Source organism: Hemiscyllium ocellatum, chromosome 19 (genome assembly GCF_020745735.1).
Source record: "Hemiscyllium ocellatum isolate sHemOce1 chromosome 19, sHemOce1.pat.X.cur, whole genome shotgun sequence".
Taxonomy (NCBI): Eukaryota; Metazoa; Chordata; class Chondrichthyes; order Orectolobiformes; family Hemiscylliidae; genus Hemiscyllium; species Hemiscyllium ocellatum.
In genome coordinates this window covers 4872205-4898981 of record NC_083419.1, presented here as the reverse complement: position 1 = coordinate 4898981, position 26777 = coordinate 4872205, and the positions used below count along the sequence as shown (strand labels likewise).

At 44.2% G+C, this 26777-nt stretch overlaps 1 protein-coding gene across 2 annotated transcripts in view; it reads right to left on the bottom strand.

Moving 5' to 3' along the window:
* tm7sf3 (transmembrane 7 superfamily member 3) overlaps positions 1-26777 on the bottom strand; it is a 41465-nt gene that overhangs the window by 2046 nt on the left and 12642 nt on the right. Inside the window, exons 2-11 of one of the 2 annotated variants that reach the window (XM_060839209.1) lie at positions 26298-26452; positions 23488-23632; positions 22658-22781; positions 17975-18140; positions 15419-15596; positions 12046-12132; positions 11387-11467; positions 5171-5323; positions 3388-3485; positions 2093-2255 (exon numbers count right to left, since the gene is read on the bottom strand). In XM_060839209.1, the coding sequence (XP_060695192.1) occupies positions 2093-2255; positions 3388-3485; positions 5171-5323; positions 11387-11467; positions 12046-12132; positions 15419-15596; positions 17975-18140; positions 22658-22781; positions 23488-23632; positions 26298-26452 (1350 nt within the window). The remainder of the gene's footprint in view (positions 1-2092; positions 2256-3387; positions 3486-5170; positions 5324-11386; positions 11468-12045; positions 12133-15418; positions 15597-17974; positions 18141-22657; positions 22782-23487; positions 23633-26297; positions 26453-26777) is intronic. The other variant, XM_060839210.1, reaches the window with a different exon arrangement.

The following is a 26777-nucleotide window of genomic DNA, read 5'->3' as shown; positions in this document are numbered from 1 at the left end:
TAACTAGGTGCAGAAGGCATAGTCTTGAAAATAAACCGGGAACAGACAATTTGCCATCCCAGTCAGTAACACCCACATCCCAAGTGGATGAAGGTGATCTCAAATTTACCAGGGAGCCTAATCGCTGATGGCATAAAATAAAACACATTTCTCATACAGTTTGGAGGCCACTCAGACATTGGGAGAGCAGAATGAGACGAGATTTATTTCATTCCCCTTCCTTTTCAAATTTCTTTTCAACAGGAAAAGAATTCCTTTGATTCACTCGTACATTGCTTCAGTATCCCAAGTAAGAGACCTTAACATTGGGCTGAAACCCTACCCCCTGCTTTTCTTTACATTCCATAAGACAAAGATATCGGAGCAGAGTCAGCCCAGCAAATCTGCTCCACCAATCAATCAAGAAACATTCTCCTGCCTTTTCCCCATAACCTTTGATCCCCTTATCAAGGATCTGTCTGTCTATCTTAAATACACTCCACAGCCCTCTGCAATGAGTTAGAGACACCACCCTCTGGCTGAAGAAATTCCTCATCTCAGTTCTGAAGGGTTGTCCCTTCATGGAGGCAATGCCCTCAGGTCCTAGTCTCTGCTACTAATGGAGAGATCTCCTCCACATCCACTGCACCCAGGCCTCTTGGTATTCTTAAGTTTCAATCAGATCCCCATCATGCTAAGCTTCACCAGTACAGACTCTGTCCACAACTACTCCTTGAAAAAAAAAGGACAAGCCCTTCATCCCCAGGACTATTCTCAAACTCCCTCTGGATCTCCTCCAATGCTAGCACATCCTTCCTTAGATTATGGGGTGGCGTGGTGGCTCAGTAGTTAGCAATGCTGCCTCACAGCACCAGGAATCTGGGTTCATATCCAGCCTTGGGTGACTGTGTGGAGTTTGCACATTCTCCCTGTGTCTGTGTGGGTTTCCTCCCACAGTCCAAAGAGGTGGGAGTCCGGTGAAATTGCCTGTAGTGATAGATGCATTAGCAGGGAGTAGGGGAATGGGTCTGTGTGGGTTACTCTTTGGATGGTTGGTGTGGACTTGTTGGGTCAAAGGGCCTGTTTCCACACTGTAGGAAATCTAATCTTAAAAAAACTGCTCGCAGTATTCCAAATGTAGTCTGACCAGAACCTGCTGCAGTTTCAGCAGTATATCCCGACTCTTGTATTACAGCCCTCCTGAAATGAATGCTAACATTACATTTGCCTTCCTAACTGCCAACTGAATCAGTATGTTAACCTTGAGAATCCTGAACTAGGAGTCCCAAATCAGTATTTCAGATTTCCAAAAGCCTTTCCCCATTTAGAAAATATAATCTACACCTCTATTCTTTCTATCAAAGTGCATAACCTCACACTTTCCCACATTGTATTCCATCAGCAAAGTCTTTGTCCACTCTCCTAGCCTGTCCAAATCCTTCTGTAGTCTTCCCAACTTCTCAAACATACTTGTTCCTCCATCTATTTGTGTCATCTGCAAACTTAGCAATAATGCCCTCCGTTTGTGACTTTATAAAACGAATAGCTGTAGTCCTAACACTGACTCCTGCAGAACTCCACTGGTCACCAGCTGCCATCCTGAGAAAGACCCCTATATCCCCACTCCATCTTCAGCCAGCCAGCCAATCCTCTATCCATGCTAGTACCTTGCCCCGAACACAGTGGGTTCTTAGTTAGCAGCCTCCTGTGTGGCACCTTGTTAAAAGGCCTTCTGGAAATCCAAATAGACCTCATCCAATAGCTCTCCTTAGAGGATGTAACAAGCAAATTAGTCAAAGAATTATGACAGATTTGTTAGGAATGACGAAGCCACACTGACTCAGCATGTTTTACTATGCACTTCAAAGCACTCTACAATCTTACCAAGAACTGGGAGGTCAGCCTAGTTAGCTATCGTTTCTACCTCCCTCCCTAAAAATAGGGATATATTACTAGGGTCTCAACAGATTGAAAAGCCAAAACAGACAAGCCATCAGGAGGCAGCCAATTGCCCATCAATTCTTGGGGTCCATCAGAAAGTGACTTTTTTGCTGAACACAATTATCTAAATGCAGACTTTATGACAAAACCAGCTGCACTCCTCCTGGCTTACCGTTCGTTTGGAAGGGTACGTTTGTGAAGGCAGCCTTGAAGTTGCCATGAAGTGCTCGCTTGACAATGTTTAGTGTGATGTAGGCGAGGCTGGTGAACACAAAGTTGTGAATGGCTAGAATCACTGTGTAAGAGCCAACAAATCCACAGGCCAGAATGTTCAACTGAAAAAAAAGGACACAAAAGTAAATGCTAAAGTGTGCAAAACATTTTTTAAAACCAAAAAGGAAAACTCAATTCCTCGAGTTTGTGACGTGGGTTTCAATTTTAGAAAATCCATTGCAATGTCTCGCCGGCAATTGGAGACATATCTGGGGAGTATAATGCAGCAGATCCGTAATTCCCAGAACTCTACACCATCGGGAGTTTCCTGATCACTTTATGGACTTTCGCTCAATTTTGCTATTCAAAAACATTTTGTCAAGATTTAATATTTCAGAATAACTATTTCCATCAAGATATAGGACCCAGAGAACATTTTCCTACATCTTATGATCTTGTCAGCAGACTAGAGGTGATAGGAGAGGTCAATACAAAGTCACTGGATGGTTAACTCAGACAGTTCCAGCTCCAGGAACAAAAAGGCTCAAGTTTCAAGTGCAGCTCGGAGAATTTAAATTCTGTCTCAAATTGAAATCAACTCTCAGCAACAACACCCATCTGTTTCATCAATACCTTGTGTCTGGTTTGTCCTCCAAACCAAATCTGTACATGCACTCTTCAACAGACAGTTGAGCCAAAGTTGAGTGTGGTGCTGCAAAAGCACAGCAAGTCAGGCAGCATCCAAGAACAGGAGAAACGGGAATGATGGGCTTATGCCATAACGTCGATTCTCCTACTCCTTGGATGCTGCCCGACTTGCTGTGCTTTTCCAAAGCAACTCTGATCCACGAGAGCGCGCAAACAGTGGCTCCATCGTCTGTGACCAATGATAGCGATAAGCTTGCTTCTCCCACTTCAGAAACACTTTGCTGAATTGTCTGACTACACAATGGAAATTCTCAGTTTAAAAAAAAAATCACAAAACCAGATTATAATCCAACAGGTTTATTTGGAAGCACTAGCTTTCAAAACACTGCTCCTTCATCTGGTACTTCCAAGTGAACCTGTTGGACTAGAACCTGGTGAGATTGTTTTAATCAACCTTTTATCCACCTTAGTCCTCCACATAAGTGGAAGTTTTCTACTTACATAACTTTCCTTGCTTTTTATTAAAAAAAAGGGCAAAAAGCAGTTTAGGCAACATCAAATTAACAGGGGCATTAAATTCACTACCCGATAGAGGGGGAAACTTACTGGTCTAGGGCAGCTGAAGAATATCAGTGGGACAAGCAATGCCACACTAGAGAAGGTCACCCAGAAGACAGCATCATCATCAAAAACTTTAACATTTGCTGGAAGACAGAAAAACAAATTGAGAGCAACTCTAGCAGTAATTCTGTGATTTTAAATAAATTCAAACTCTTGGGTTTCAACGTTATTGGTAAAAAAATTCTTACTACAGAAATAGACATTAAAAACTTTCCAACCCAGGAGCACTAACTTAGCAATAAGCTACTCACTAACACTCAGCCTGGGGTTCTACCAGGGCCACTCAGCTCCTTTCATTATAAAAGCCTTGGCCAAGCATGAGGGAGGAAGGGAGCGAGCGAGTGCGAGCGAGGAGAGGACTGCCTCCGGACATCAAGGCCACATGTGACCAACCACAGCCTCAAGGAGCTTCAGCAAAACTGGCATCAAGTGGGAATTGCTCTATGGAGTCATACTGGCACATAGGATGGTGGTCATGGCTATTGGGAGGTCAGTTAACTCAGCTCTTGGGCATCTCTGCAGGAGTTCCTCAGGGTAGTGCCCACTGCCCAGCCATCCTTCTGTCTTTTTTAAGTCAACCTGTACAGAGATGCTATTACACACCTCGAACAGAATAGGACTGAACCCTAGACCTCTTGGATGAGAGACCAGGACAGTACCACTGCACCATGAGAACTCAAAGATAAAGCTGCTATATTCCCAGAAGGCCCAGAGCTGCGGTTTCGTTAGAGAGCGGACTAGTTGTTTACCCAGAGTGTGGGTTGGGTTAGCTGGTGTGAGAATTGAACCCAGGCTATTGGCATCACTATCAGAAACCAGCCAGCCACCTGAGCTAACTGACCACCCCACTCCCACCCACCAACCCCCTTCAGCTATGACCTTTCCTCCCACCAGAATCAGAACTGGGGATGTTTGCTGATGATTGTACAATGTTCAGCACCATTCTCAGCAACTCAGATACTGAAGCAATGCCCATGTACACCAAATTCCAGGACAGTATCCAGGTTTGGGCTGTTACGTGGCAAATAATATTCATGTCCTGAATGTGAGGCATTGAGCAAACCGAGAGAATCCAGCCATCACACTCGACACTGAGCTGCATTGTTACTGACCCACCCCTCAACATCCTGGGAATGACCAATGAACAGAAACTAAACCTGGAGCAGCCAAATCAGGGTAAAACGGTGGGTGTATCCTTCCCTCAGAGGGGAGGCCCAGGTTCAGGTGCCAGACAGGTGGGGCAGCAGTGGGTGTAGTGGGATTGTCATTGCATTAAGTAATCCAGAACTCTGGTTTAATGCTCTGGGAAAATGGATTTAAATCCCATCACAGCAGATAGTAAAGCCTGAATCGAGTAAAAATTTAGAATGAAAACAATTGTCAACTTAAGAGCAACCATAGTCATAAAACCCAGCTGATTCCCTAATGTCCTTTAGGGAAGGAAATCCACCATCCTTACCTGGTCTGGCCTACCCTACATGTGACTCCAGACCCATAGCACATGGTGGACTCTTAACTGCCGTCCAAACAATTAGGGACAGGCAATAAAAGGATCAGCCAGTAACACTTATCCCACAAATGCACAGTTGAAGTAGTAATGTGTCTTCCCACTTCAACATGCTAGGCAAAATAAACTCTGGTGTTGCACCATTTTGTAATTCTTCATTCAGGGGGGGTGGGGGGAGAAATGAGGGAGTCACTGGCCAGGCCAACGTTTAAAAAATGTCAAAGGTCAGCCTGGTTACTAAGTTGTTCCACACTTACTTACCCAATGGTGTGAAGAACATCAACGATGACAGCAACAATCCCAGGAGCAAGCCAGCGACCAGTGCGCACAGCACAACAGAGCCAGACCGCCACCAACACATCACCAGCAGACTCCCACCGACAGATCCCAACACTGCTACCAACCCCAAAATAACTGGGGAAACAAACACAGATAGGGTCCCCAATGGAGACTGTACAACAACTTCAAATACAATTACAATTCTGCATTGTTAACAGAAGATAAAACAGGCTTGGAGTGCAAAAAACTCTAGAAAAAAAGTCAGATTCAGTTAATTTGCTTTCACATTTTTTGTGTAGAAAATAGTTTGGGTTTCGGAACCTACATCCGAATCAATTCCAGACAGATGCACTGGGAGGTTTCTGTTGCAAGAAACAATTCTGCAAATTGTAATATTCCCTTCATATAAAAAAGGGCAGAAAGAAACAGGCAAGTTCAAGTGGAAGCCAGGGAATTGGGCAAATAGTGATCTCTCGAGTCCACATTTCAGAAGAGGATGCGCTGGAGGTCTTTTTAAAAAAAAGAGGTAGACAAATCTCTGGGAGCTGAAGTGTATTGGAGTACATTGTGGGAATCTAGGGAAGAAATTGCAGGTCTCTGTGCATGGTACTTTTATCATCTACAGTCATGGGGGGGGAAAAACAGTGGCTTATGGTGCGCTTTTGACGTGAGAAAAGCTGCACAGAAAAGCCTGGGAACTATAGACACCGAGGAGTCTGATGTCAGTGCTTGGCAAGTTTTTGGAATGATTGAGGGAGGGTTTGCATGCATTTGCAGAGGCAAGGACTGACTAGGGATAGTCAGCATGATGATTTTCCTCACACAAAGCCACGTCTCTCAAACTGGTTTTTTTTGAGGATGTGACCAAGATGGCAGAGTGATAGATGTTGTTTACATTAACTTTAGTGAAGCCTTTGACAAGGTACAACATGTTGGCTGCTTCGTAAAAAAGTTGGATCACTGCATCCAGGGAGAACTAGCCAAATGGATACCAAAATCAGCTCAAAAAAAAAGGTAGCAGAGGGTGGTGGTGGACGGTCATTTTACAGACAGGAGGCTTGTGACCAGTGTTCTGCAGGGATCAGTACTGGGTCCACTCTTGTCTGTCATTTGTATAATGAATTTGGATGATGAATATAGGAAGCATGATAAGTTTGCAGATGATGGTGTAGTGGACAGTGAAGACCATAGGGTCTACACCAGCTGGGACAATGGGCTGAGGATTGGCAGACGGAGTTTAATTTAGATAAGTGGGAGGGGCTGCATTTTGGAAAGGGCTTATACAGTGAACAGTAGGGCCCTGGGGCAAGTGTTGTCAAGTGAGACCCAGAGGTTCAGGTGCATAACTCACTCAGCGAAAGTTGGTTCACAAAGTAAATAGTGGAGAAGACGGCATTTGGCTCACTTGCCTTCATTGCTCAGACACTGAGTACAGGAGTTGAGATGTCACATTGGGATTGTACAGGATGTTGGTGAGGCTATGTTTGGAGTGTGTCCCCAATTTCGGTCACCCTGTTATAGAAGGATACTCTTAAATTGGAAAGGGTGTAGAAAAGATTTACATGTTACAGGGGCTGGAAGGTTTGAATCATTAAGAGAAGCTGGATAAGCTGGGGTGTTTTCCCCCCCCCGGAGTGTCAGAGACTGACAGGTGACCTTAGAGATGCAATAAAATCATGAGGGGCATGGATAAAGTAAACAGTAAGTCTTTTCCCCAGGCTGGCAGGACAGGGCGGGGGAAAGAGAAAGAGACAGGGATTTAAAATGGACTGGAGGGGCAAGACAGGGTAGTAGGTATTTGGAAGGAACTGCCAGAAGACGTGGTAGATACAGGTACAGTTACAACATTGAGACATTTGGATACGTACACAATTACACAGAGCAATATAGGTCAATCGCTAGCGATTGGGATTTGCTTATCTTGAGAAGCCTGGTCAGTGGGACAAGTTGAGCCAAAGGGTCTCTTTCTGAGCTATACAACTAATTAGGATATTTACTTCAGTACAAAAAAAAATGCATGTAACTAGATTTCTACCATATGACAGTTTGCATTAAAAAAAATCCTAATCTAATTTAAAAATGTTAAGTGAGCCAGAATCTAATTAAACAGTGAAGCATTGAGCAGCTAAAGACTGAGCCATGTACACATCATTTCACCAAGTTACTCTTGCAGGGAGCTGACAATTGGCCAAATGGCAGCCTCTGACAAGTTAGATCTATTTGGGGATGGGAAAGGGAGGTTTTTTTTTTAAAAACGTCCCTGAATTTAGCAATTCAATATTTCTTCAAACAAGGGCCTACATCAGCACAAAAAAAAAGTGACTCGCACCAAAATCCATTTTTAAAGGAAGTGTTCGGTTGATGATTAGCGTGGGTTTTTTTCTCCTGAATAGGCAAGAAAATAGTTGGATCTCATTTGAAGACGGTAACAGCCACAATCTGGTCACAGACAGAGTGACCAACACCTCCCATTAGCAGAAGTACAGCTCAGTGCTTCCAAGTGAACGATTGTTGTAGAATACACAACTCCATTTTACCCAGCACCTACATCAACTCATCTGCTGCATCACAAGTTAAATGCTTTTTATCTGAAGTATTTTAGATTCAAGACCATTAGTGAGATTGGGACAGCTATTTAGCCTACTGCATCAGATCAGTGGTGTAGCATTCCCTATCACACTAATGTGTGCTCTGTCACCCTGTTCATTAAAACAATCTAGAGGGTTGGGTTAGTGACCCCTTCAGACAGGCTGTCCCAGATTATGATAGAATACTGGGTGAAACGTTTATTCACTTTCTCCCTGCCCAACCCACCTATATCCCAGCAGGAATTAGTTCAAAAACCCCTTGTGATTTTGAACCTCAAAATCTTTCCCTGACAGTCTCTGCTCCAAGTAGGGCAGGATACCTTTAAAAGGCACACTCATGAAATCACTGACATACCCATATGACCCGAGTGTATAAAAATCTTGTACTCCATCATATCCTGGATCACTTGAAGCATGGTGCTCTCCTGCTATCGTGTTCCTGTGTTGTAATCATTGTTACTATGAACTCAGGCACTTGTAAACATTACAATCCTCAGTTACACACCTAATGTTGTAATAAAATGTGTGTTGGATTCTTCAAAACCATGGTATTCGCATTTTCTTTTAAAATAATTACTATTAGGCACAACTGAGTGACTAGAGTTGAAAAATGTCACGCTGGAAACACAGCAGGCCAGGCAGCATCCAAGGAGCAGGATAATCGATGTTTCAGGCATAGGCCCTTCTTCAGGGATGAGGCTGGTGTGCCAAGCGGGCTGAGATTAAAAGGTAGGAGGAGGGGCACTGGGAATACAATAGGTGGAAAGAGGTGAGGGTGAGAGGCTGGGAAAAAGATTGCAGGTCAAGAGAGCAGTGAGGAATCCAGGAGGTGGGACTGAGATAAGGGGGGGGGGGGACCTGGAGAAATCTATATTCACCCCATGTGGTTGGAGGGTTCCTAGGTGGGAGATGAGGCGCTCTTCCTCCAGGCGTCATGTGGTCAGGATCTGGTGATGGAGGCGGTCAAGGACATGCATGTCATTGGCAGAGTGGGAGGGGGAGTTAAAGTGTTCAGCCATGGGGCGGTTGGGTTGGTTGGTGTGGGTGTCCCAGAAATGTTCTGCAAGTAGGCGGCCTGACTCCCCAATGTAGAGGTGACCACATCGGGTGCAGCGGATACAGTAAATTGTGTGGAGGTGCAGGTGAATTTGCGACGGATATGGAAGGATCTCTTGGGGCCTTGGAGGGAAGTGAGGGAGGTGGTGTGGGCGCAAGTTTTGCACTTCTTGCGGTTGCAGGGGAAGGTGCTGGAAATGGAGGTTGGGTTGGTGGGGGGGGGGGGGGGGGTGGACCCATCGAGGGAGTCGCCTCTCCGGAACGCCGATAGGGGAGGGAAATATATCGCTGGTGGTGGGGCGGAAATGACAGAGGATGATACGATGTATCCGGAGGTTGGTGGGGTGGTAGGTGAGGATCAGTGGGGTTCTGTCCTGGTGGCGATTGGAGGGGTGGGGTTCAAAGGCAGAGGTGCGGGAAGTGGAGGAGATGTGGTGGAGAGCATCATCGACCACAGAGGGGAAATTGCAGTCTTTGAAGGAGGCAGCCATTTAGATTGTTTAGTGGAATTGGTCCTCCTGGGAGCAGATACAGCAGAGGCGAAGGAATTGGGAATATGGGATGGCGTTTGTACAGGGGGCAGGGTGGGAGGTGGTGTAGTCTAGGTAGCTGTGGGAGTCGGTCGGTTTATATTAAAATGTCCGTGTTGATTCGGTTGCTCGAGATAGAAATGGAGGGGTCTAGGAAGGGGAGGGAGGAGTCTGAGAAGGTTCAGGTAAATTTGAGATCGGGGTGGAAGGTGTTGGTAAAGTGGGTGAACTGGGGCCCATGCGGTTGGAGGTGGACGGCGTGGGTGGTGTCTCTCCCGCTGACCCAACCAGTACCCTTCCACTGACTGAACTGGTCCTCACTCTTAACTTCTCCTTCCAATCCTCCAAACCAAAGGATTAGCCATGGGCACCTTCATGGGCCCCAGCTATGCCCGCCTCTTCGTCGGATATGTGGAACAGCATCTTCCACAGCTACACTGGCACCACCCCCCTACCTTTTCCTCTGCTACATCGGCACTACCTCGTGCTCCCGCGAGGAGGTTGAACAGTTCACCTACTTTACCAAAACCTTCCACCCTGACCTCAAATTTACCGTCTCAGACTCCTTCCTCGACTTCTCCATTTCTAATCTCGGGCAACGACACTCAGACATTTACTACAAACCGACCGACTTCCACAGCTACCTAGATTACACCTCCTTCCACCCTGCCCCCTGTAAAAATACCATCCTATATTCCCAATTCCTTCACCTCTGCCGTTTCTGCTCCCAGGAGGACCAATTCCACTACCGAACAACCCAAATGGCCATCCTCTACATTGGGGAGACAGGCTGCCTACTTGCAGAACGTTTCAGGGAACCCCTCTGGGACACCCGCACCAACCAACCCAACCTCCCCGTGGCTGAACACTAACTCCCCCTCCCACTCTGCCAAGGACATGCAGGTTCTTGGCCTCCTCCATCACCAGACCCTGACCATACGACACCTGGAGGAAGAGTGCCTCATCTTCCACCTAGGAACCCTCCAACCACACGGGATGAATGCAGATTTCTCCAGCTTCCTCATTTCCCCTCCTTCCCCCCCCCCCCCCCCCCACCTTATCTCAGTCCCAACCCCCGGATTCAACACCACCCTCTTGACTTGCAATCTTCTTCCTGACCTCTCCGCCCCCACCCCCTCTCTAGCCTATCACCCTCACCTCCTTCCACCTATCGTATTCCAAGCACCCCTCCCTTTTTATCTCAGCCTGCTTGGCACACCAGCCTCATTCCTGAAGGGCCTATGCCTGAAACGTCGATTCTCCTGCTCCTCCGATGCTGCCTGGCCTGAGTTTTTCCAGCATGACATTTTTCCAACTTTGGTACTCCAACATCTGCAGTCCTCACTTTTTTCACAACTGAGTGAATTGCCCACCAAACATCACTACAATTTTATTTCCCCCACCTCCCCCATTTTCTTTCCCCCACCTTTATCCACCATCAGTAGACACAGCAGTGGGTCAACCATTTCTATATAATGCAAGCCAAAAGGTGGAGGGTGAAGGGGCTAAATCAAAAATGGGGTTGGAGGGGGAAAATAAAGCACTGTATCCCCTGGGCAATGCCCACCTCTAAAAGAGAACAAGCATATTGATGGGTACAGCATACTCCCTCTCCAAGGGCACCCGGGCAAACACATGAGGCAGGCAGTTGGAGATGACCCCTCCATGGCCCACTGAACTGGTTTATAGTCAGCCTGGCCAGGCCCAGGAGCAGACCCCAGTTTATTTGACAGGAAGGAAGGTCATGTAACAAACACCACTGTCCTCCATTAATAAAAAAAAACTAAACCTCTTGAAATCCAGAAAGCCAAAATGGCCTTTTCAGTCTGTTGTTACCTTCAAGAAAAAAATCTTAAGTCTATTGGTGTCACGTGCCTCTAGGATTGGCCTGTTATTTCACAAGATTCCACATATTTCATTTATTAAAACATATCCTAATCTAATCCAAATGCTGCCTTTGTAGGAATTCCCAGACATTGCAGCAAAAAAAAAATCAGAAACTCGTGAGTTGGCCAATCACTTACCATCATAATGCAGTGCACTCCTCTGGGTCAGGAGGACAAAGGAGACAAATCCCACCAGAAGGAATCCAAAGAAGAATAATTCTAGGATATACAAGAGGAACATGCTTAGAGAGATTATTGTCTCCACAGCTCACTGTTTTACAGTGACAAGCTGGGAAGTTGAAAACAAACCACCGTTTCATCTTTGTAGATGCACATCTTGATGGTTCAGAAATACACCCAGAGGGACAAACAATCCAGATAGATCTCACACACCACCAACACCCCAAACCCCCTTCTGCACTCCCCCAATCTGCTCCCATGGTCTCTCAATCTCCTCCAGCACCTTTCCATCTCCTCCTCCAATCTGTCTGGAGGGGAAAAATGTTCTAGATTCCACTAAAACCTCCAAATCCTGGGATTATTCCTGGCAAATCTCTTCCTAAACCCCAATGTAGTCACTAGGAGTAGGTTTCTTTCAGTAAAATTTAAAAAAAACAGACATAAACGGCACTGTCAATTGCTCAGATCAATTACCCCCATCTGGGGAAACAAAATTAAAATACAACTGACAACTAACAACTAGAAATATCCGTAAAAGTGAAAACACTGAAGATGTCTATCTATGCCCAGTAGATACCAGCCAGTTAAAAGTGGAGGGCACTCCAATAAAAACTCACCCGTCTTTAGGTAGCGATGCCCAAAGAAGCAAATAAATAATCCAACGAGCCCAACAGAAACCAGAAATATTCTTGTTGAAGTTCGCTCTAGACAAACGGAATCTCATTAGAGGACAGAGAATTGCAGAGTTCCACAAGATATGTAAATGCCAGATATACCAGTAACAATGTGGTGCCCAACATTAAACGTGGTAAATCGCCAGCAGCCTCATCAGAACATATCAGGGCACCAGCTAATTACAATCGCCCGAAATGTGACCAGTGGGAACCACAGCTCAGTAAAACACAGGGACTTCACCTCCTGGTCAGAGTTTGACAATTTCGATATACCATTTTGATCCTTTTTACCAAGTGCCAGCCTGCATTGTTTTTATTTATTATAAGCACAGCTGCCATTTACACATTCTGAAGTGTTAGTTAAATCTTTACAGAAACCATCATTCCCACTATAGTGGGAGAGGCTATTCAGCCCATCGTGCCCACACTGGCTCTTAAGCATCATTCCCCACAGCCAGCCAGTCTCCTTTCCCTCCTAACCCTTGCCATAACCACACACATTATTTCAATCCAAGTCCTTCAATACCCTCAAGTGCCTGAATTGAACCCGCCTCTGCCGCATTTTCAGGCAACACATTCCAGACCTTAAGGAAAGGGGAAACTTCCAGAGTCTTCACGAGAGGGATGACAGGTGGTGATTTAACCAGAGGGTCACTCTGCCTCAGGTAACAACCGGGAGGCAGGGGGAAACAGTCCTTCATGGTGACCTCAGATGGTGTAGGAATTGAACCCATGCTGTTAGTGTCTGCTTTGCAAACCAGCTGTCTAGCCAATTGAGCTAGCTGACACTCAGCCTCCCCACCCCCTTGATGTGAAGTTACTGATTTTCCAAAACCTCACTTCAATCTCTCAGCCTTCCCCTTTCCAAGAAGGGGGCCAACTTCAATCGATCCTCAATGGGGGGGGGTCTCATTCCGGGAACCATTCTTGTAAATGGTTTCTGCGCTCATGCATTGACAGCTTCCCCATAATGTAGCTCCCATAACTGTACACAATGCTCCAGCTGAGATCTAACCTGTGTCTTGTACAAGTTCAGCACCACCTCCTTGCCCTGGCGGTCTATGCCCCTATTAACAAAGCCAGGGACACCGTGCTTTATTAACTGCTCTCACCTCCTGTCCTACCACCTTCAATGATCTGCGACACTGACACCCAGCTCCCTCCGCTCCTGCACCTCCTGTTAAGCAGTCTTTCAATGTTCTTACAAATAAAAACCTCACTTTCTGCTTTGAATTTTGTCCACCACCTATTTGTCCACTCCACTCACTTGTTCTTCTGGGAGTTCCAAATTGTCCTCTTCAGTTTATAGTTTTGCCAGCTTTAGTCACACCTGCACCAGGATGTCCTTGTTATTTAAACTCTTCCACCCTATAATCCCATCCCAGGTCTCCTCCATTATTCCTCCCTCCTTTTTAAAAACAATATAAATCCCACCACACTCTATCATGAGCAACGTGAGCAAAACTAATGTAGTTTATAAAATACCATGCAAGGACTGCACAAAACACTATATAGGACAAACAGGAAGACAGCTAACAATCCGCATACATGAACATCAACTAGCCACGAAACGACACGACCAGCTATCCCTAGTAGCCACACACGCAGACAACAAGCAACATGAATTCGACTGGGAAAACACCACTATCATAGGGCAAGCCAGACAGAGAACAGCCAGGGAATTCCTAGAGGCATGGCATTCATCCACAAACTCCATCAACAAACACATCGACCTGGACCCAATATACCAACCACTACAGCGGACAGCTGAAACTGACACCCGGAAGCAGCAAGGACAGACCACTATAAATACCGGAAGAAACATCAAAGAAGTGCTTCGCAGGAGGCTCCAGAGCACTGATGATGTCGCCTAGCCAGGGGACAAAACGTTTGCAACAAAAACTTCCAGCTCGGCGAACAGAACCACTACAACATTCTATCATGCTTGGATTCTAAAATGTCACAGGACTAGAAACACTTGTCCCTCACTCCATAAAACACAGTTTCTCCACCATCTGTGTTTGCCTTCCATAAGGAAACAGAATGGGGTTGAGCCCATCTCACGGAGAGTCTGAGATGTATGCATCTCTATGCCTGACTACACCAATACCCTATTGATCCACAATCCATTTACTGCCCTGTGAAAACCAGAGCCCAGCCAGAACACCATGATTAAGCACAAAAGACATAGGAGCAGAAGGCGGCCATTCAGCCCATCAGGTCTGCTCTGCCATTCAATGAGACTACAGCTGACCTGATAACCCTCCACTTTCCCACCCCATAAACCCAGATTCCCTTACTGATCACAAATTTATGTTTCAACCTTCGATACTTATCAGGTTCAATGTTCATTCAGATAATAATCTGCCTTCCTGTGTTAGCTGTCAAAGTGAATAACCTCATGTTTAACCACATTATACTTCACCTGCTATGTGTGTGTGTGCCTGTAACAGGCAAGTGTCCCAGCTGGGGACAACGTCTTGAAATCCAGGGTGGTTGATCAAATTAGTCTCTGCGATCAAAGTTCGGGACAACAAAGAGACAGCCACAATTCAATACTGTTTCGTCACTTGGATACAGACACCAGTTACCAAAGTGGAGCACGGATCTTCATCCGTCAGAACCCTGCTTCCTGATCGTGAGCATTGCCCGACAGTGGGGCACTGCCCCAAAGCAGCTGGTACAAGGTGGGCCAAGGTCTGGCAGGACACTGACCAATATCCCCTCCAGCTGCAAAACAGGAAGGATTGGGGCAAGGGGACTGGTGCAGGCAGGCGCGCACACTCCTCCGCGCCCCCCCAGAAACGTAGGACAAGAGATTCTGAAAACTTTAAAGTTGGCCACCACCAGTGGAGGAAGGATTGGACTGGAAAATGGTAGTATTATAAAAGGAGGCCGGTTTTGGAGTTAGCTGTGTGAACATTGTAGGAAATGCAGCAGCCAGTATAGCACCTTATTGGTTCTACATCCCTAGGTCCTACCTCATCAATAGAGTTATACGATATGAAAACAGACCTTCGGTCCAGCCAGTCCATGCCAAACAATCCCAAACTAAACTAATTCCTCCTGCTCGCGCTTGGCCCATATCCCTCCAAACCTTTCTATTCACTTGGGTATCAAGATGTCTTTTAAAGATTGTAACTGTGCTCACATCCACCACTTCCTCAGGAAGTTCATTCCACACATGAACCACTAAAACTATGTTCCACTCCGGTCTTTTGTTAAAAATCTAAAAGCAGGACTTTCTCCACCAACCTAGTACACCAGGCAAGTGCGGGAGATCAAGAGGGAAGATCCATTGGTGAGATGGGCTTACTCAGACTATAGCAGTTATCCAGCTTCTCTGTGAAACTGCAGCCGTAGGTGTGAGCTGGAGTATAAGCTGCCGATGTCTTCATCTCCGGATCCTTTACAATAACATTATAAATCACCCCTTGGCCAGGAATGGATGATACTGTTACACTCGTCTTATCTCGTGCACCCAGACTGCAAAGCTGAAAAAACGGAAAATAGAAATTCTGTGAAAATGGATCATGGCACAGCACAACCACAGGGCACTCAGGAAGTGACCTTGTGGTCAGTCAGAATGACGACATTCTCCAACAACGATTCGAGCTGTAGACTTTCCAGAATTCTGGCTCAATTTTTCTTTTAAAGAAAAAAAATGGAGTTTGTTTTTATTATACTTCAAGTTACATCATTTGTTCAAATTTTTTTAATAGAAAAGTTACCTATACAATGTGGATGACGCTGAACCAGCCAACCTTTATTCTCCATCACTAATCACCCAGAGGGCAGTTCAGTATCCACCATATTGCCGTGAGACTGGAGTTACGTGTAGGTCAGACTGGGCGAGGTTGGTTAATCCAAAAAAGTCAAGAGAAATGTCACTTTCTCTCGGTGTAAGCTATTACCTTGGGTTCACACGTTCAAACCCCACTATGGTATCTAATGAAAGTTGAAGTTGGGTTACTAAATCTAGTATTTAAAGTTTCACCAATGGTAATGGGATTAGGTGAAGTTAAGAGTTTAAGGAAAGGGAAAATTGTGCATAACTAATCATCTAGATCTTTTGAAATGTAACTAGTAGAATAGATAAAAGGGAGAACCTGTTGGGTGTAGTCTATTTGGATTCCAAGGCAGTTTTAGATAGAACAGTACAGGCCCTTCAGTCCTCAATGTTGTACCTGCCCTTTATCCTACTCTAAAATCAAAACTAACCTACATACCCTTGATTGTATTAATCTTCCATATGCTTATCAGCAGTCACTTAAAATGCCCCTAATGTATCTGACTTTAGAGTACTGGGTGCATGGAATGCACTGCCGGCTGTGATAGTAAAGAACCTATCTTCCTCCAACCACCTTAAAATTATGCCCCCTCTTGACAGCCATTTCCACCCAGTGAAAAAGTCTGACTATCTACGCATCATCTTGTACACCACCACCAAGTCACCTCCCATCCTTCTTTGCTCCAATGAAAAAAGCCCTAGTTCCCTCAACTTTTCTTCATAAGAAGTGTCTTCCAGTCCAGGCAGCATCCTGGTAAATCTCCTCTGCACCCTCGCTAAAGCTCCCACATTAATCCAGTGAAGATTAATCCATCATTTCTCCTGCTCCTCGGATGCTGCCTGAACGACTGTGCTTTTCCAGCACCACATACTTGATAACAGCTAAGTGAACCTTATTTGGACTGCCTCTAAAGCCAAAATACATCTTTCCTTTAAAAAAAAAAGCCCCAAAACCATTTACAGTATTCCAGCCTCAGGCCAAGTGCCCTTTATAGTTATAACAAAAACCTCCCTACCTTTACACTGTACTCCCTTTGAAATAAAGGCCAACATTCCATTTAAGGGAAGGGAAGGGAAGGGAACTACCAGGAAGCTGCCTCAGGATGTGGGGTAGGCCATCAAGGATGGAGATGAGGAAATACAGGGCAACTGTGGATTATCCAAAAAGGCACAGATGGGGAATAATTTTGTTTGGATAGTCAAGTGTTCAGAGAACAGTTTAGCTAAGCATCAGGACCTTGTGATCTTGTTCAGATAATCCAAAATTTGGATTATCAACACTGGGATAATTGAGGTTGCCCTGTATTCCTCAAAAAAAAAGGTGGATCATCTCATGGGATCTGCTCCAGAGAGAAGATGTGCACGTGTGCACATGTATATTCGAGAAAGGAGTTTGATAAATGTATTAAAACATGGAAGTTAACAAGGGGTATGGAGAGGATTTGAGAATAGGGCACTGAGATAGAGGATCATCCATAAATCATTGAATAGCACAGCAGGCCTGAAGGGCCGAATAGCCTACTCCTACTTTATTTCTCCATATAACAAACAGACTAGTCAGCAGTTATTGTTAAAAACCCATCTGGATCACAAATGTCCTTTAGGGAATAAGATCTGCTATTTAGCCTACATGTGACTCCAGACCCATTGCCATGTAGTTGATTCAAAGTAAACATGCCCCGCCCCCAAAACGGTACAGAACACCACTCAGTTCAAGGGTAATAAGAGATAGACAATAAAAAGGTAAGCCTTGTGGGTACTTGCAATTCTCACATCTGAAAAATTAACTTCAATCTGCAATATTAAAGATGTTCCAAATTGTGGTTACTCCAACAGATGAAAAAGGTGGCTGGGAGACATCTGTACAGGATACACCATGTACACTTCATAAGATATCCAATATTTATATTGGAGATTTGTGAACGTTCTACCAAGAGAAAATCAGTGTTAAGAATTGGCATGTCTAGACACATTCCGATTATCCATAAGAAAACATGCATTGAAATCATACTCAAAATCTTCAGCCTATTATGACAATCTTTCACCACTCAAAGGAAAATGAGGATGGGAAACATTTTGTACCTTGACTCCATTCGTTTCCACATGATCTACCTTCGCCATCTTCTGAAGGGAGGCAAAGAGGAGCTTTTCAGTCAGATCAGCCTCTGGTAGGAAATACTGATAGACATCATACTGCAGTCTCAACGTGGGCTCTTCAGCAAAGTCACACAATGGGGGAACAGTTCCCCTGTGAAAAGACAGGCAGTCACCCATTCATCACCTTTCCTCCAGTCAATGACATAAATCAGAACAGTACAGGCCTATTGGCCCACAATGTTGTGCCGAACATGACACCAAGTTAAACTAATCCGTTCTGCCTTCCCTGGTCCATACCCCTCCACTGGAGAAAGTGAGGACTGCAAATCCTTCCTGAAGGGCTCATGCACGAAACGTCGACTCTCCTGCTCCTTGGATGCTGCCTGACCTGCTACACTTTTCCAGCAACACATTTTCAGCTCATGTCCCTCCATTCCTTGCATATTCACACAATTATGCAAAAGTCCCTTCAACAGCCCTGTCGTATCTGCCTCCACCATCCCAGAGCATTCCACACACCTACCCCTCTTAAAACCAACCATTTCCACCCCTCTCGCCTTAAGTATTAGGTATTTCAACAAGAGGAAACATTGTTAACCCTATCTACGCATCTCAATTTTTATTGAGAGTTGTATTTAAAAAAAGGGAACTGGGAGCACCAATCTGAACCATGTAAAGATGGTTTCATTCCCATCCACCCAACTCACTGATCGTTGCAGTGGTTTCAAACCAAGTTACAGCTGGAGATAGGTGCAGGATTGTACAGAGGTGCACTGCATTTACTGGTGCTCCAAGAATTGATGATATTTTAAAAATTCAGAAATTGGCCAGAGTGTTGTCACTCTGCCATTGACCTTTTCAAATAATTAGTAAGTAAATGACTGAGAAAGGAAGGGAACCTGTTTGGGGGAGACCAAAAGCAATTAATGCTATAAAAGGTATAGGAACAGAAGTAGGCGACTCAGCCCATTGAGTCTGCTGTCAGGGAGATCATGGCTGATCAATGTTACAAATTACAACACCAGGTTATAGTCCAGATCGAATTGGAACACTAGCTTTTATAGCCTATAAAGTCTGTCTTACAAGTGTAGCCTCCACACCCACCAGAAGGAGCAGCACTCCGAAAGCTAGTGCTTCCAATTAAGCCTGTTGGACTATAACCTGGTGTGTTATTTATAACATTGTCGTACTGGAGTGTACATCGGCATCTACAAGTCGTGGCCGATCAATAACCCTCAACTTCACTTTCCTACCTTCTCCCCCCCACCGTCTGCACTGCCCCCCCCCCCCCCCCCCATAACTCCTCTATTTCCTTTGAATATCTTAGCCTTAAAATATAATTAATGACCCAGTCTAGAGAGCCCTCTGCAGAGAAGAATGCCTCAGATTCGCTATCCAAGAAATTCTTCATCTATTTTAAACAGGTGACCTCTTATTTGGAGGCAATGCTCTCTGGTCCTAGACACTCCATCTCTCCACATAGTACTCGAGATGAGGTCTGGTCTTCCCAATACTTGTTGCAAACATACTGAAACTCATGAGAATCTATGTACAATTTTAAGCTCCTTAGACAGTGACAAAGCCTTAGAGTTCTTCAAGGATGTGACAAAACAAATTGATGAAGGTAGAGCAGTGGATGTGGTGTAATTGAATTTTAGCAGGGTGTTTGATTAGGTTCCCCATGGTAGGCTCATTCAGAAAGTAAGGAGGCATGGGATACAGGGAAATTGGTGTCTGGATACAGAATGGATTGGCCCATAGAAGACAGGGTGGTGGTAGATGAAAAGTATTCAGCCTGGAGCTCAGTGACCAGTGGTGTTCCATAACGATGGGTCCTGGGACCTCTGCTGTGATTTTTATAAAATGACTAGGAGGAGGAAGTGGAAGTATGTTAGTATGTTTGCTGACGACATGAAGGCCGGAGAATTAGAGTGGATGCTAGTGCAGAGGACTGTTGTAGGGTGCAATGGGACATTAATAGGAGGCAGACTGGGCTGAGAAGTGGCAGCACAGTGAGGTCAACCAGGGGAGAAAAAAGTGTGATGTCATACATTTTGGAAGGTCAAATTTGAATACAGGGTTAAAGGTAAGATTCTTGACAGTGTGGAGGAACAGAGGGATCTTGGAGTCCACATCCTCTCAAAAGTTGCCACTCAGGTTGATGAGCTGAAAATGTGTTGCTGGGAAAGTGCAGCAGGTCAGGCAGCATCCAAAGAACAGGAGATTTGATGTTTCGGGCATAAGCCCTTCTTCAGGAATCGGGCTCATGCCCGAAACGTCAAATCTCCTGTTCCTTGGATGCTGCCTGACCTGCTGCACTTTTCCAGCAACACATTTTCAGCTCTGATCTCCAGCATCTGCAATCTTCACTTTCTCCACCCAGGTTGATGAGGCTGTTAAGGCATATGATAGTGTTTGCTTTCATTAGCAGGAGAATGGAGTTTAAGAGCCATGATGTTATGCTGCAGTTCTGTAGAGCCCTAGTCAGACTGCACTTGGAATATCGCGTTCAGTTCTGGGTCACCTCAATTAGGAAGGACGTGGAAGCTTTAGAGAGGGTGCAGAGGAGATTTACCAGGATGCTGTCTGGACTGGAGGGCATGTCTTATGAAGAGGGTGAGCACGCTAGGGCTTTTCTCATTGGACAGGAGGGGCGAGGAGGCTTGATAGGGGTGTACAGGATGAGAGGCATGGATAGTCAGGCTTTTTCCCAGGGCAGAAATATATATCACAAGCAGGCAATTTAAAGGGGATTGGAGGATTGTTTAGGGGAGATGTCAGAGGTAGGTGCATGGAATCCACTGCTAACAGCGGTAGTAGAGTTAGGGACATTTAAGCACATGGATGATAGTAAAATGAAGGGCATAGGTTAGTTTGATCTTAGAGTAGGATAAAAGGTCAGCACAACATTGAGGGCTGATTGGCCTGTTACATTCTATGCTCTAAAATTATATTGGAGGCAGTTCAGAGAAGGTCCACTGGATTAATTCCAGAGGTGAAAAGTTCATTTTACTAGAGATTAGCATTTTATTTATCTTTTTAAACTGCTCAAAGGGGATTGACAAAAGGATATTTCCTTATGTGGGGGCAATCTGGTTTGAAAAGGTCATTGTCTTAGGGTAAAGGGGCAGCAGAGGATAGAGGACTTGAGGGTAATGGATCTGGTGTGGTGGCTGCTGGGACATTGTCTATTGCCTCATTCTCCATTTGTAATGCGCTAATGAACTGGGCGAGTGGTCAGGAAAGTGGAGGCTGACAGAAGACTAGCCATGTTCATATTAAATGGAGGAGTAGACTCAAGGGGCTGAATGGCCTCCTCCTGGTCGTTATAACAGATCTCTTATTCTCAAACTTCAAATGGGTTGAACTACAAAAGACTCCACCTCTTTAAAAAGGAAAGCTTTCTGTATTTGCTAACAGCTGAGTGAACTCTGGACTGACTCCAATGCCAAATAGATCCATAAAATTAAAAAAAGCCCCAAACCATTTACAATATTCCAGCTAAGGGCTGACTAGTGCCCTTTTTTTTAAAAAAAAACTAAATAGCTATAATAAAAACCTAATTTTATACTGCACACACTTTGAAAAAGGCTGATGTTCCGTTTACCTTTCCTGTTACCCACTGAACTCAGACACTAGCTTTGTATGATTCGTGAGTGAGCACTCCTAATCACACTGTTCCTAGCTTACTGCAGTCTTTCTCCATTTAAAAAAGTAGATTTAACTCAATGAAACGGGTTTATTGTTAACAGTATTTACCCTTGGTTACATTCCATGATGAATGTCATGGGGCAATCTGCCTCATGTTGAAATCAATTCTGTAGTCGAATGATGAATTCAAATCTAGCATGGCAGAATTTGAACTTAGATCCCCAGATTCTCTGGATTAATTGTCTAGCAATAATACCACGAGGCCATCACCTTGCAACCCTCATTTTGAGATGCTGTGTCCTTCCAGTATATAGTTTGATGTACCATACACACAAATGGGGCAATGTTCTGATAAGGACAGTAGGATCATTATGTACAGTGGGGTTGCAAATGGTACTTTCCAGTAACCGCAGTCAGACCAAAAAGACATTGGATGTCAAACAACAGAAGCTTCTTGCCAGCCCAATGCCAAGTCTGAGGGTTCACATCTCAAATGATTAAATGAAGTTCAATCCCTGCTGTTTGCAAGAGGCTAATACAGACTGTATTCAACCACACAGAATCAAAACAATAATTACCGAGACATAATTCCACATTTGTGTAGCACCTGAATAAATCCCATTTGTGCCAACAGTTACACTCAACCAGTTCAAGAAAAATCAGTCTTTAAACCAATCGAAAAAAGGCTTGTTTTATCTTCAAGACTTAGATTTCCCACTCAAAAACAGTAAGCTTTTGAACTGCAATCAAACACAACGATGTTAGCCACAGCTCAGTGGGCAACACAGTGGTTGTGATTCTTATCCCACTGCAGGGTCAGGAAGCAACACAAAGAGTTTTGCAATGCAGTACTAAAGAAGTGCCACAATATGGATATTTTGATGAGCACACGATATTCATCTTCAAAACATTATATTGTTGCTATTTCACAAGAGAAACTTGCAACAATGGCTCCATTTCAGAAGAATCGAAAAATAAAATGCAGAACATCAGAAACATTTTTGCTTCGAACATTACCTTGCATATCCAACATTGGCTGGTGCAAAACTTATTGTGGCTTCATACAGGTTGTACTGCAAGTGCACACGGGCATCAACTGTCAAATCAGATGCCATGCTACATCCACCTGGGACAGGATCTGCTGAAGGCAATTGGAAGTTAGTACAGAAATCACCACCTGACATTTCTGTATTACGAGACATACCCAAGATTAGTATAGAAAGGGGGATTGGAGTGTCTCATGGTGGGGTCCTTGCCTATGGACTGGGGGACCAGAGTTCAGAGTTCAAATCCCATGAGTTCCAAAGTTGTATTACAACAACAATGTACAGGTTGATTAGAAGATATCGGGGGGGTTGGAAACTGATGGCAACACTAACCCAACCATTTGCTTATAGGATAAAACAAAATACAGGGGATGCCAAAAAATCTGATAATAAAACAAAATGCTCATTAGCTTCCAGTATACAGTGACAGGAACCAAGATCACCACAAGTTTGAAATATCTTCAGTTCAAAAGGCAGTCCTACAGAAGGTCAGCATCAGATCACACGTACAAGAATGGCACCAATTCTCTATTTAAAAAGTGAGCATTCTAAACCAACACACCTCTGGGCACCAAAGTTATTCCAAACCTGTTGTTTCAGATCTGTAAGAACAGGCACAGCTGGTGAAATATTCATGCAAATAAGACCATCACAAGCATCCCAGCTTCACAAAAACATTTTAAAAAATGGATTATGGGAGAGAATTAAGACTCATTGGGCAATCACGTCAAGACCCCAATGTAACCAAAATGGACGTGTGCAAAAGGTCACTGGTTCGATACAGGAATGAGATAGTTCAACCTCTTGCTTTGTACGGGAGAATGACAGACATAGCAGAGGTGTTGTCCATTGGTGTTCGTAGATACCACATCAACGCAGTCTCCTCTGGCTTTAGACTTTGCAGCAAGGCAGGGTCTTGACCAGTTGAAGTTTCTCTTGTAGTAATCTGAAATTGACATTTTAAAAGCAATGTTAGACACACACATCTTTCAATCAGGTTACAACAGAGTGAGTATAGATGGGATGTTTTCTTGAGCATGGGACAATATTCTCTGGATAAGAGGCAGACTCTTTAGAATTGAAATAGAGGGATTTCCTCAAAATGGTGAATAAGACACTTGTAAATTCTCAGCTGGAATATGGTGCACAGTTGTAGGTTTGCATTATAGGAAGGATATGAATGCATTGGAAAGGGAGTGCAGAAGTGACTTACAAGAACTGTTCCAGGAATGAGAAACTTCAGTGGTAAGGATACATTGGGACTGTTATACTTGGAGAAAAAGGCAACGAGAATGAAACTTCCAATATCATGAGCTGGCTGGATAAAGTAGATAGTGATGATGTGATCCCACTGATAAAGTAACAACGAATGAGAAGGGCAGAGCATTAAAATAGTGTGCAGATGATGCAAAAGGAAAAACAAAAATCATACAGGTAGTTAGGGTTTCAAATGCACAGCCTGGAAATATGGAGGAGGCAGGTTCAATTGAAATCATTTAAGAGAGAGACACACTGATTAATTGGATAGAAATATTGTGTAAGGGAATGGGTAGAAAGTAGGACATTACCCGGTGCCAAAATGATGCTTGTTTGAGGAGCAGATTCAGATACAGTGGACCGGGTGGTCATCTCCTGCATCAGGAGGGATTGGTCAATCTCTGGATGGTAAATTCTCCAAGCTGGATTGCTGCAGATGAGGATCCATTGAGAAAGGCTCAATGTAGAAGCAGAGAGGTCACTAATTACAAAGTGTGGTGAAGTGGCATTGGGAGAGCAGCAGCTGTAATCCAACTGAAAAGGTGGGACAGGCTAAATGGCCTACTCCTGCTCTCATGCTCCTAAAACCAAAAAGATTATAACTTAAAAATGGCCCAGATTTTCATAGGGTTTGTCCTCTAAGTTAGTGAGGACATTGGGAACTATTCCAGCTACTGCCTTGACAGTCTGAAGAGAGCACTGCAGATGCTGGAAAAGCACAGGTCTGGCAGCATCTGAGGGGCAGGAAAGCCATCAGGAATCTTGAGGAAAAGTTTATGCTCAAAATGTTGATTCTCCTGCTCTTCGGATGCTGCTTGAGCAGCTGCGCTTTTCCAGCACCAGACTCACTCATCGACCTTGATGGTTTGAGTGATAAAGAATTTCTAAACTTTCCAGTGGATAGAAGCAACTTCTCAACACACTAACAAGACCACAATTTGGAAGGGGGGGGGGGGTGGGGGGCTCAAGTGCAATTAGGGATGGACTTGCTGATTCTTAATGCCTCCTGAAGTGACTGAGCTACGTTGCTGAGGGTTTGGAAATCACAAACACACAGAACTCTGCCTCTATCCTAACTCACCAAGTACCAGTCACTGATTACACGTGTCTCCTACATTGGCAGATATAGGCCAGTTATGTAGACACTGGCAGGAATAGAGTCCAAAACAAAAACACCTTTCAGCTCATGACCAGTGATTTATTCCCTTAAATAACGCCCAGGGAGTTTAAAACAATTTGTTTCTGGAAGAAGGATGAGGGGTGACTTGATAAGATGTATAAAGATGAGAGGCATAGATACAGTGGATAGCCAGAGCCAAGATGGCTATCACAAAGGGGGCTTTTCCAGCACCACATTCTCAGCTCTGATCTCCAGCATCTGCAGTCCTCACTTTCTCCTAGAGAGTGTGGTAGGTGCATGGAATTCACTGGAAGAGTCAGATGCATTAGGGATATTTAAAGTGACTCATGGACGATAGTAAAATGTAGGGTATGTGGGTTAGTTTGAATCTTTCAGATTAAGATAAAAGGTCAACAAAATCAAGCCTGTACTGTTCTACATGCTTAGAAAGTTTCCACTTGATTTTTGCAAGGCTTTGTATTGAAGTTAAGCTTTGAATCAAATTAGTGTGACTTTCCCAGACTAAACCATTGTTTAAACAAAGGAGTTTACAGGTCTTAAAATAGCAGAAGGACCAAGACCGGCCAAAACTGTGATTAGGAAGGAGTATAAAGTGGAGCTGTGGCAAAATGTTTGCACCTTAGCTGCATAGCTAAGAACATTTTGCCGAAAAACAGAGCAGTGTGATTTGCAGCTACAGAGGTGTCTGCAGAAGGTAATGGCTGAAAAGCTGTTTGGGTCGTCTCCGATCACAACTGCCAATAGGGAAAGGCAAGTTTGTGATGGTTTAGTCAGACACTGGAAATTGGCATTTCTACTACATAATAAAGTTAGATCAGGGCTTGCAGCCTAGAGCTATGCCAGCAAATGCATATCCTGGACCAAAGGTTCAATAATTTTAAGTTTGTCTAATTATGGTTCAAAGCATATTCTAAATACACCATTCATTCAGGGTTTCTCTCTGTTCACTCTCCAGAGACACCACAGGAAATTTGGAAAAAGACTGAATGGAGGTACCAGTGAATCTGGAAACAAAGTTTGAGTCAACACATGAACAGGATTGGAGAGAGAGTTAGGATAGAGCTCTGAACACAATCACAGGGCGAAGACACACAGGAAACTAGCGTTGGGAGGTGGGGGAGGGGGCAAGGGAAAAAAATTGAGACATCAATCCAAAGCACAGAACAAGTTGGAAAGCAGTCAAGAGTTGAATTTTCAATACACATTTACATACCTTATGAAAGGAAAGAAGTGTATTAACATATTTGGTGTGCACTTGAATGATGATGAATGTCACATCCACAGGAATGTTTGACAAAAAGACAACAAATGTCTTGTTCTCAAATAATGTGATCTGTTGAAATCTTCCAAGTTTGAATTCAATTCGATCTGCATGAGAGGGAGGATTACAATACAGATACTCCAATTTTAACATATGCTGCACAAAGATAAACTTACATCACAGGTATTGCCTCATAAATCATCTCATTATTGCAGGTTTTGCTTCAGCACCTTTCAAAAAAAAGAGTTGTAGTCAGACAGGAAACACTGAGCTCTGACAAAGAACAAGGAGGTAATTAACTAGATTATCTGGTCCGATGGGGTATTTGAGGGGGGAGAAAGGGGAGAACATCTGCAAAACAAGAAAAAAAAGGAACAAACTCCATTTGATAAAAAAAGGCAAAAAACAAAAATCTCAAACACATTAAAAAAA